Below are 12,001 nucleotides of genomic sequence, written 5' to 3'. Positions count from 1 at the left end.
ACACTGATCACTTGTTTGGTCTTTTCTGATTCATGGCATGACTTCATGTGTTCATGAGTTTGTTCTGTTAAACAACATATGATGTGTATGATATGTTTTTTGATCTAACAGTCAAGTAACATCATGTTCATCCTCAGGTTCCATCCACCAGAGACAGAGATGACCCAGGTGAAATATCTGTATATCTTATATGATATATGACCTCATATGAAGGTTTAGTTTGTGTTTTCAAGGCAGTAATAGTTTTGCTTTGATTAAACGTCTGTAATGTGTCAAAGATTTATTGTTGGGAGAGACTACTGCAGCAAACTTTTCTCTTCAATAAGGGAAGAGACTGCTGGATCCTAAGGAGGAGACGCCCAGGAAACGTCAATGTGTCATTTCACCAGATTCATTTTCAGTTATTCATGCTACCACTCTCCGCAATAGCAACCCACAAATGTCAAAATGTCATTGTCCAGTATTGTTTTCTTTATATTGGCCACAGAAAATCCTTTTTTAATAGTAGGCCAGTGTCCAATCAGAGCAGTCAACCATGTACTACCTGTACCAAAGCTACATATGAGCATTAATAACATGTGATGTTTTAGCTCAGTGGCTGTAATCTCAGAGTTTATCATTATTCCATTCCAACAGCTCTTTATTTTCACTCTGATAGAAAGCGTCATACGGGCTGGTGTGAGACGCACAATGGATTTTGTCACCGAGAAACTACAAAATAAAGACAACACAAGGCTCAACGCTTTCCTGAAGTAAGTATTATGTTTTCTGTATGAAGAAAAGTAAGAGTAACACAATACACTTAAGCTCCAGTGTGTAAAACTTTGGGAAATTATTTCCATTTGGTAGAACTTTACCACGCCCCTCAAGGGACATAGTGAGATTGTTTTTTTGGGGGGCAGTTTTGAGATGCCTCGCAATAAGTTTTTTAAATGTCTTTGATTTATAGCCTATTAGGGACTTAGACAGGAAGTCAGCTTCAGTCCCTTTTAGGTCAGCCGGTCAGGGCTTGTTCTTTAAAACCCTGTCCCATGTTCAATACCCACCTCTGGGTCTATTACGTTACTTGACTCCAAACGTGAACGAAAGGCAGATTTTTCACTGTAAGCAAATCACTTAGATTTGCTTACATTGCCATTTAAATATTATAATTGTGACAATGAAAATTAAATTATTATAAAACAGTTCATTTGTAACATTTACTGTTAGAAGAAGGTCTGAGAGGCCATTGGCCCCCAGAAATCTTCACATTATTGAATCTGGCCCTTTAAAAAAAAGTTTGGACACCACTGAAATAGAAATAAAACATGGGGTTACATTGTCTTCACAGGGACACATTGGCATGTAGACTAGTTGAGCCTGGAATCCAACCCTCAAACCTCCAGTTGAAACAAGACCCGCTCTACCGCTGAGTTTATATATAAGCCCGGGGGCCACATGTGGCCCTCCAATCGATTTCATGTGGCCCTCCAAACAATATCAAGTTGTAACGAGTCATTTCTATATGTTTTTATTTTTAAATGAATAGATTAATTTTGCATCATAAATATGTTTTTTTTATTGTTGCATATTAAAACAACCACTTATATTTTGAAATGATCCAATCCAACTTTATATGTAAAGCACTTAAAAACAAACACAGTGGACCAAAGTGTACAAAGTACAGAATAATGGATAAAAGACAGAAAAGCTCACACGAGGCAATAGCATACATAAAATAAAATAAAAAATTGATATGAGCTCATAATGTCCACCACAACTGTTGCTTTTCCCAAAAAAGTTGGGCTTTTTTTTTTTTTTTACTTGACTGGTCCCCGACTGACCAGACGAGACCGTCAGTGGCCCACAGGTCATTTGAGTTTGAGACCCCTGCTCTAGGGGCTCCGTCGAACTTGAAGCAGAGTAATTACTGTATACTTAGTTTTAAGTGTACAATCACCTGATTGTATGAATTGTTTTCTGCTGTTCTGACTAAATCCCACTCTTTAAATCCATGGTCAGCCTAACCTATATTTACATTTTGTACAACAGAGATAAAATCAAAGATTTGATGACAGAAAAAAGGGAACTAGTTGGTGTCTTTGGGAAAACGGGAGCTGGAAAGAGCTCTTTGATAAATGCCGTCATTGAGGAGAAGGAACTTCTGCCGTCTGGGGATGTCGATGCATGTACCTCAGTCATGATAAAACTGGAGGCTAACATGGACACACAAAGATATGAGGCACACATTGAGTTCATTACGCCAGAGGTGAGTATGTTCTTCTTCTCTTTTTCATTTTCACCATCAGATATCACATGTCATTTCACAACTCATTTGTTCCAAATAATTTCATTTATTTTAGGAGTGGAAAGATGAACTGTGGTCTATGGAAAATGTTCTTGATGAGCATGATGATGATTATAGTGCCACTAAGGAAAAGATTTCAGCACTGTATGAACAAGATTGGAAAGAAATCTCTAACGGCATGGACAACAAATATTTCAAAGAAATTCCAGAATTTCTCCAGTCAAGGAAGAAGATTATCAAATGTGACTCGGTTAGTAAAACCTCTTTAACACTAACATTTGTGATGATACCCATGTGAATCCACTAAAGATTAATATAATATATATAATATACATCATATAATAATATATAATGGTGGTCAACTGTGAAATCTATACTTCACAATTGTTTGTTATTACTCAAAATCACTTCTTTTCATTTACTCTGTTACTTTTACTAAGTTCAGTTGAGACTTGTACTTATTTTCTGCAGTTAGTAAAACTCTTTGAATACATGTATGAACAGATCGTGTAATTTAACCTTATTTTATTTTTGATCACAGGCTAAAGAACTTGCAGAAAAATGTGTCAAATACACAAGAAATTACTCCAACGTGGAAAAGTGTAAAGAAGTAAAGAGACAGTATTGGCCGTTAGTGAAGTGTGTGACTCTCAGGGTTCCTGGAAATGACCTCCTTCAGCATGTCACAATTGTGGACCTTCCGGGAACTGGGGATCGTAACAAAAGCAGAGATAAAATGTGGAAAGAGGTACGCTGTTTACTTTCAGTTCTGTTTATTATATATATCTCGTTTAGAAACAGTATTTTTATTGACTGTAATGCATCTGCAGATTGTTGGAAACTGTTCCACTGTGTGGATTGTGACTGAAACTACTCGAGCAACAGCAGAGAAAGAATCTTGGGAGATCCTGGAAAATGCCAGCAGCCTTATGGGAAATGGTGGCGAGTGTCAGCACATTCACTTCATTTGCACCAAGTCTGATCAAATTAATGATTCAGATTTTAAGTAAGTACTGAAAGATTTGATTTATGAATCCATGATCTGTCTAAAACATTTCATTCTGTTGATCCTGGGCTGATGTTGATCAGACTAAGAGATGTTGGGGATCGGTGATGATGAATGAAAGTCAGTGTTACAGCAATAATATCGTGGTTCTGAAACTACTTTGCAGATAGAACCTAGTGTGTACAACAGATGGTCACAAAGCTTCACTGAGATGTTCCCTTACATTGAGACAACACCTGCAGTGATGTAGACACTGTACTGGTCTGTTGTAGTGATTTACCGGTCCACCTACGTTCCAACGCTTACCTACAATCATGAACTGTGGGATGTGAGATTATTTAAAGAAACAAAGACATGTTTTTTTCTGTTAAGTAGGATTGTATGTCTAGACTCTTCTCCAAACTTCAGATGTTTCAGTGTTCCAGGAAGACTGAGTTGCAGGTTGAAATCTCTTGCAGGTCACGAGATGAAGTTCGTAATCGTGTGCTTGAACGAAACGAAAAAGCCAAACGTGGAGTGATGAAACAATTCAGCAAGGAAAACGAAATTAAGGTGCGTTACATTAAAAACAGAGAAAATCTGAAACAAAGACTACAACTAGAAACCTGCTAAAATCACAGGCCTTTCCCCCAGAAACACTTCAGTGATGACTGTTTCAAAGTGTTCACAGTGAGCTCCAAAGAGTTTCTGAAGACTAAATATCTTGAGCGAGATGAAACCGGTAAGTAGAGATTTCTCCATAACAGATGTTTGTGTGAAATGTTGAGTGTGGTATACATTACATATTATGTATAAGTATTTCAAATGATAGCATATTTCTTTGACAGAAATTCCGCGATTGCAGAATATTTTGAAAGACCTGAACGACTCTCACTCAGAGACATTAAACTATGTGTCTGGAGCTCGTGGGATTTTGTCTCTGATTCAAGGAACCAGATGCATGGAAGTGGTAAGAGTTATCTTTATGTCATTGATCATTTTATATGCCATTAATATAAAAAAAACACATCTTAATCATGTCTGTGGACCTTGCTGCATAGCAGTTAAAGTGTGGTAAATTGTTACAGGCTGCATAACTGAAGTAAACCTATCGTCTGTAATTTGTTTCAAAGACACTTTTGATCTTATTTGTTGAAATATTGTTGACATATGATGAGCATAATAAAGGAATACTTCACTGATTTGCATGTGGCTTTGTATTGCTAGAATAGCAGTAGTATTTTTTTTTATAAATTGTGCTTCCCTCCCTCAGTTTTTCACAATCTTTTTCCCTTTCCAATTTTTGCCCTACGCTGAGTCAAGGTTCAAGGTCTGAACTTTTTAGACTCACCTCTAGGGGGACGAGACTTCAGTCCCAGAATGTAAACAGTGTCCGCCATCTTTGCTAACACTTATGCTAACCCGGCTCTTGCTCTGCAGAGTAAACTGAGAACCACAATGACTGAATGTAGTTTTCAAACTGATATGACTGTAAGAGAAAAGACCTGCATTTCAGTGAAAACTAGTGTTTTGTTTTGTATTTTTATTTTTATTACATATTTAATTCCTCGTGGGGGTTTGTGTGTTTACACAACTAGCCCTGTCTGCTTCTAAGCTTGAGACAGCAAGACTCTCACGGGGCAGCGAGCGCAGTGCATGCTGGGAATTGTTGTCGGTCATCTTCATGAGCCAACATGACATTTTTCTGCCTTTCTCGGTCAAAAAGGCACTTGCTGTGTTTCACATGTCTATTACATAGATGACCCAGTTTTAATAGACATTCATCTTTAAAAGCCTCTATTTGTTGCCCTAGCGATACTGCAATAAACATTCTTCATTGGACCAAATGGATTGATTTACTAATTCATTTCTTTTATTTTTTTCCACTTTCAGGCTGGTAAAAAAGCAGAAGTGTGTAAGGAGCTTGAAGAGAAGATGAGAGATGAACTTGACAAAGTCAAAAAGTCTGTGGAAGAGGCTCATTCAGCTTTTGAATCACACCTTGCAGAGGGCCTTGAAGAATCACTACGTTTATGTGACAAAACAATGAAGTCCATTTTAGAGCCTGTATGTACCGGTGTCCCAATTATATATTTTAACTAATATAATCTTTTTTTTTGCACTTGATTGATTTTAATTGCACTCTGTTTGTTTTGTCCCAGGCAAGGACATCGGGTAGCAGCTTTCACAAGATACTGAAGTATGTAGTTCAGAACAATGGTGCCTACAAATCAAAGAAAGGGAAACCTAAAAACTTGAATGAGAAGTTAAGTTCACATCTGACTGACAGCATTGATGCAGAATTCAAGAAGACCTTCCCGTGAGTTGTTACTTAATGAGGACGTAAGAAAGTCCACGGTTATGTACGTTCATACCAAAAGCATTTGATATTTTTCAGAAATGAAAGCAACTCTGGACCTTTCAAGAATGTCATCAAAGAGTTTTCACTGAACACAGAGACGCTGATTCAAAAGCACGATGACGTCAAACTGCAACTCACTTTTCTCAAGACAGAGGTAAACTATTGTGAATGTGTGTGTAGGTTGGCGATAAAACATTGACTTCAGTGCACAGTGACCTCACGGCTGTACTGCATGATGAACCCAATTGTTAAAGAGATAGTTTGGGTTTTTGAAGTGATGAACATGTGCTCACTGAAAACATGGCTGCCAGAGGGGACACAAGGGAAACTGAGCATTGCCAAATACAATTTGCATCTGCTTAAAGTAAAGCAAAAGCACAATTTCTCCTCTTCACATTTTGTATATTTCAGAAAATAGTGGCAAAGAATGATAAGTAAAATATTACGGAGTAAAGCCTGAAAACGGTTTCTCCAGTGGAGTATTAGTAACCACACACGTCATCAGTAGTTTACTTAGCTAAAATGTCTTTGTCCTGGAAATACGCCGTCCCTGGATGCTGTCACTTTCTTTAATAGTCTTTTAAGATGAGGAAATGAAGTAGAGAAGAACAGAAAGAAGAGCATACATTGGGTTCTCCACTTTCCTCCCACAATCCAAAAACATGTGTGAATGTACATGTACTTCATGTTCTCTCTCTCTCTCTCTCTCTCTCTTTCTCTTTGTCTCTCTCTCTCTCTCTCTCTCTCTCTCTCTCTCTCTCTCCAGGAGGACAAACTCAAACTACAGCTCCACAAAATCGTCCGGGATCGTAAGAAGAAGATCTACAGCAGCCTGACAGACACAATTGAGGCAAACATGAAAACATGCTATGACGGTAATCAAGATAATTTCATGTAAAACCTGCGACGACAGTAAAACACCTTTATATTAATCATGATTGTACAGAAACAAGTTTGACAAACAACAAAAGAGGAAACTTTTTTAATTACAGAAGCAAAAGAGATTCGTGGAAAGGACTCACTGTTAAAAATGAGGGAGATTATTCGGACTCATGTACGTGCTACAAGGAACACAATGTTTGAGATGGCTAAAATGAACATGTTGACACAACTGGATGCTTTGAAGGTTTGTACATTTTGTGTAATATGTATTGTTATCAATGATTTGAGGTAATCATTTACATAAATGTTTTTACTTTAATCAAGTAGAATATGCTAAAGCTCCTCTTGCTCTGAAAACTCTCCATCACTGTCATAAATGTGATATTATCATTGCACATGTTAATGTAGTCTTTGATTCTTCTGACCAATCTGAAAACACTCAACAGTTGATGCATATCATTCACATTATGTTGCTGTGTATGTGATAATGAAGTAATGATGGCTAATTATGACGGTGAATTAGGAGGAAATACTGAAGAAACTCGAGGAAACCCTGATGGAATCTATTGAACTGGCACTCAAGACAGACAGCGACTCATTCCCAGGTAGAAAACAGCATAAATCAATCAATTCTTATACATGGATCACTGAGAATTCAATACATTTATTACTGCCTGAAATTAATAAATCAACCTGAAACCTGAGACTGTTCACTGTCCTCGCTCCCAAATGGTGGAACGAGCTCCCCATCGACATCCGGACAGCAGAAAGCCTCCACATCTTCCGCCGCCGACTAAAAACACATTTCTTCCGACTCTACCTCGACTAAGACGATAACGACGACGACAACAACAAAAAAAAAAAAACTATTTATCGCACTTATGACTAGCACTTCATAGTTTGATTTACTTGAAGCTCTTACTTACTTCTAGCTCTTATTTGTACCCAAATGTTTAAATGCACTTCTTGTAAGTCGCTTTGGATAAAAGCGTCTGCTAAATGACATGTAATGTAATGTAATGAAACATACATATTTTTTTAGATGTTTCAGGAGAGCTTGACAATGTGACCAAATACTACACTCACCTGGAAGGCAGGCCAGAAGAACGACCAGGGCCGTCCAACTGATGACAGGATTGTGTCTTCGAGGGTTATATTTCCCAAGCTTTTTCTTTGGAGACCTCATTTTTAAAGGTGACAAACCATCCTGACAAGAGCAGAGTTGTACTTTGTAACATTTCTGACCATTTTTAATGCCGTTTCTGTATCACCTTATATTGTAGGTAAATTAGCCCTTTCCATGAGATAATTGTGTGATAAATAAATCACAGCTTCATTTTATTAATGTACAATTTAAAAATGATAATTACTATGAGATAAGTGAGCGTGTTTGCTTTTTACCTGCTTTTTCTGTGCTTTGTGTTATTGGACGAGGATGGACCCAGCCCCAGGGGCCCATGTAGGCTCACCAACTTCTTCATGATAAAATAAGGAATGATTGTAATCATTTTTACTTTTACATCTTGTTGCTTCTCCGTTGCTACGATACACAGGACTCACAGCGAATAGGACAATCAGTTAAAAGTGTCCATTTTCTGCTGGATAGTAATGAATGACAGACTGAGAGGGCCTGACAGCAGGAGGAGGGTTTTATTTTCCGTCTTATCAATTGTGCAAACTTCATTAGTGGACTAACCTGGATTTTTTTCTGTCATGGTTTTGGGCTGACTTGTCAAAAATAACATTCTGTTCAATCCAAATGTTGTTTGTCTTTTAAATATGGAACAAATCCTTATTTTTTTTATACATATATATATATATATATTTTTCTGATATTGCCAATTTTAACCACTTTAACGTTCACATCTGCTTGTTTAATGATGTTTAAGGATTTTAAATTACATTCCAATGTTTTATTAGTTTTAAGTTAACCTCTGAGTTAAAGGGGGACGGATTAGATGAAATGGGAAGAACAGGTAAAAGAGCACTTTGGGAGTGGGAGTGTAAGCCCTGTGACTTATTTCATTTTCACATGGAGGGCAAACACAGAACAGATGAAAAAATTCTTTGTCTTCTTGATTCTTGAGGGGTTTAATGTTTAAATTGTTTTTAATTGATTTTGTTTCCAATGTATTTACTTGCTTCTGTAATACACTATGAATTGCCTTGTGTAAGAATGGCGCTATACAAAGAATCTTGCCTTGCCTTATTTTACGTAATGGTTGGCAACCCTAGGCCCATGGGCTGTGGGGCCCCTGCATTACTTTTTTTAAGAATATTTTATTTTTCAGTTTTCAATTTCAAGATATACATGAACCAATAAACTGTATATCTTCTTATCCCTATGTTGCTGAAAGTCTTTTTCCAGCCCAAGAATTTCCTTTTCTAATTTTTCCACTTCTGCTACATATGATTTTTTAAGTCCTTTTGTACATGAGATTATTTGTCCTCTTAAATAAGCTTTTAATGTATCCCATAGTATGAAACTATTAGGGGAAGAAGGACAGTTTGTTTCACAGAATAGTTTGATTTGATCCCTGACAAATTTACAGAAGTCACTTTTTTTAAGGAGGGTCGGATTCAAACGCCACCTGTACATGCTGGCCATTTTCTCAGGCATTACTATAGATAGAGTGAGTGGAGAATGATCAGAAAGTATCCTTGGCAGATAATCAGACTCTAATGCTCTGTAAGCCACATGTGTTGACAGTAAGAAAAGATCAATTCTAGTATGTGAATTATGACGGTTTGAATAAAAAGAATAGTCTATGGTTTGGGGATGTATTTGCCTCCAAACATCTGTTAGATTTAAATCTTTCATAAATGATAGAGTAGTTGAGGCTGACTTAGACTTTGCAGTGGAGGTTGCTGATTTATCCAAAATCGGGTCTAAACAGAAATTAAAATCTCCTCCCATAAGAATATGTTCACGACCCCCTGATACTTTAAGAAAAATGTCTTGAATAAAGAAAGTGTCATCATAATTAGGGGCGTAAAGGTTTAGCAAGGTCCATTGTTCAGAGTAAATTAGACAGTTTATTAAGACATAGCGGCCTAGTGGATCACTTATTGTTTCCTGAACAGTGATGGGAATGTTTTTGTTTATCAAAATAGCAACTCCTCTGGCTTTAGAGCTGAGAGATGAAGAGAAGACTTGGCCGATCCATCCTCTTTTTAATTTATTATGTTCCTGCGCTGTCAGATGAGTCTCCTGGATAAAGGCTATATCTGTTTGAATCTTTTTTAAATATGTTAACACCCTCTTCCTTTTAACGGGTCCGTTAAGACCATTGACATTAAAACTGACAAATTTCAACACCTTATTCATGTAAAAAGATTAAGGATTTGACAGTGACTTAGTAGTCTTTCAACAATAAGCTTAAAGAAAATGCCTCTCTGGAAACAAACAGAAAAAAAACAAATAGAAACAAAACCTCCCCGTTCCCCCAGGCACCGACCCCCTGAACACTCGGCGCCATCCAAAAACACCAATCGGGACCTCCGTTGAATGCTCCCTAAAACTATCATACCCAACTAATACCTTGGGCCCGGAGCTCTCTTGTATATAAGTTTGTAATCACTCGGTATATAAACGACCTCAAATGTAAACATTGTTAACACCCGCTTTAACCAGAAGTAAATGAAAGTTCAAGTGCAACCTCACAGCAATAGGATACGTTAGCTTTTTGTCCATAATGTCCAAAAATAAATTATTTCAAAATAAAATAAAATAAAAATAAATGAAAAAATACGTGAAAAGAAAAAATAAATAAATATGGCGGGGGATCGTTGCACTTACATAAGAGTCACTGGATAGTTCAAGGATATGCAGGAATCGCTCTCCCTCAGAGTTAGAGGAGTTGTGGTGCTGCACCTGTAGTCACCTGTAGTCACCTGTAGTCACCTGTAGTCACCTGTGAGACGCAGGATTAATCACCTCCCGGGAAGTCTCGGAGAAAAGATGCTGCTGCTTCTGGTGATTTGAAGAACTTTTTCTCTCCATTAGGTAGGATGACTCTCAAGGTCGCTGGGTGGAGGAGGCTGAATTGGAGCTTCTTTGCGTGCAACTCCTTCTTAACATGATTGTATTCCTTTCTTCGCTTCACCAGGTTTGCACTCAGATCTGGGAAAAGCATCACTGCCTCTCCCTTTAAAAGTGATCGGCCCATCTTTTTCTCTGGATGTCTTAGCGGCCATTCGGAGGATTTTATCCCGGTCCTGGTACTTGAGTAGGCGGATGAGAATGGGTCTGGGTCGCTTATCTCCTGGCGTGCGGAATGTCGGGGACCGATGCGCTCTTTCAATAATCAGCGGCTCGGGAAAGTGCTGTCGTCCCAGCACAGAGGGGATCCAATCTGTAAAGAACCGCACCGGGTCGTTTCCCTCTCCGCCCTCCTGTAGGTTAACGATGCGGACATTATTGCGTCGGCTTTGATTCTCTAGTTGGTCTACTTTGTCCACGAGAAAGTCCTTCTCCTTCATCAGACGGAGGACATGGGAGTCTAATTCAGTTAGCTTATCTTCAGCTGTGCTAATTCGCTCCTCTGCCTCCGTGATGCGTGAGCACATCCCGTCTACCACAGTTTTCAACCCCGAAATAGAATGATTAATCTCGGCAGTTTTGGCATCGAGCTTCTGTGAGAGTGCTTCATTACCGCGTTTTATTTCTTGTAGTATGGCGTGGCTTCCTTCCACTTCACGTTGCTCTTCCGCGGCCATGTTGTGCTCGGTGCTCGTTTCACGTGTTGCGGCTTGAGGAGAAAAATGGTCGATAATTGAGCTTTGCATCTTATTTCGGGATCTCAAGTCCATATTTCACCAGTTGGATAAAGTTCCAGGTACAGCGGGCGTTATTTATAACTTAAAACCGAGTTTTCCTGAAGAGCTCCGGAGCACACGTCTTCCTAGCTCAGCTGCATCACCGGAAGTCGGGCCCCTGCATTACTATCCCAATATCTGTATAATGTGCTACCACGTTATTCATCCTGATATTGTAATGGGGCCCTGAAGCCAAATAACACTGGTTATTATGTGCTGGCCCCTTAGGCTATGGTATCCACCCCTGATGTCTTGATGGGGCCCTCAGTCAAATAACAAAGGCTATGGGATATGTCTAATAGGGCCCCTCAGTCATATTATTATTATGATTTTATTAAATTAAATACTGCTCCATGAAGTGCTCTTACTTTTTTGCTAACCTTGAATAGATTGTAGAAGCTTTCATCATTTGATACAGACTTTATGACTTTTCATGTAATGATCTGAAATAAAATGTTTTTTCTTCCATGTTTAGAGACAAAACTGTCACATATATAGAAATATAGAAATCATCGAGGAGCACATCTGTTGGCACAGCCATGATCCTTGATTTTCTTTAGGTTTCAAGAGATGCATGCGAGTCTAATGTGGCTGCATTTAGATGCTGGGTAGTTTTAAGAAACAATACAGTTAGATTTCTTTGCACAGACTATATATACAATGTAAA

At 38.3% G+C, this 12,001-nt stretch overlaps 1 protein-coding gene across 1 annotated transcript; it reads left to right on the top strand.

Moving 5' to 3' along the window:
- Nucleotides 1-535: 535 nt before the first annotated feature.
- On the top strand, nt 536-8,855 carry LOC131463794 (nuclear GTPase SLIP-GC-like). Its single transcript, XM_058635831.1, has 16 exons — nt 536-546; nt 591-752; nt 2,032-2,248; nt 2,343-2,537; nt 2,829-3,035; nt 3,118-3,293; nt 3,752-3,845; nt 3,927-4,014; nt 4,121-4,242; nt 5,166-5,339; nt 5,435-5,592; nt 5,671-5,788; nt 6,401-6,509; nt 6,627-6,760; nt 7,040-7,121; nt 7,559-8,855. The coding sequence occupies exons 1-16, from the start codon at nt 536-538 to the stop codon at nt 7,642-7,644; spliced, it is 2,133 nt and encodes a 710-aa protein (XP_058491814.1). The 3' UTR covers nt 7,645-8,855.
- The last annotated feature ends 3,146 nt before the right edge of the window (nt 8,856-12,001 follow it).

Source organism: Solea solea, chromosome 8 (genome assembly GCF_958295425.1).
Source record: "Solea solea chromosome 8, fSolSol10.1, whole genome shotgun sequence".
NCBI classification, from domain to species: Eukaryota; Metazoa; Chordata; class Actinopteri; order Pleuronectiformes; family Soleidae; genus Solea; species Solea solea.
Note: the sequence above shows the minus strand (reverse complement) of the source record. Positions and strands in the feature narration are given on the sequence as shown.

Bases quoted from the DNA above. Each gene is read 5' to 3' on its own strand.
- LOC131463794 (XM_058635831.1), top strand. The intron at 2,538-2,828 runs GTTAGTAAAACC...TTTTGATCACAG, and splicing joins AGATTATCAAATGTGACTCG to GCTAAAGAACTTGCAGAAAA. The intron at 4,015-4,120 runs GTAAGTAGAGAT...TTTCTTTGACAG, and splicing joins TCTTGAGCGAGATGAAACCG to AAATTCCGCGATTGCAGAAT.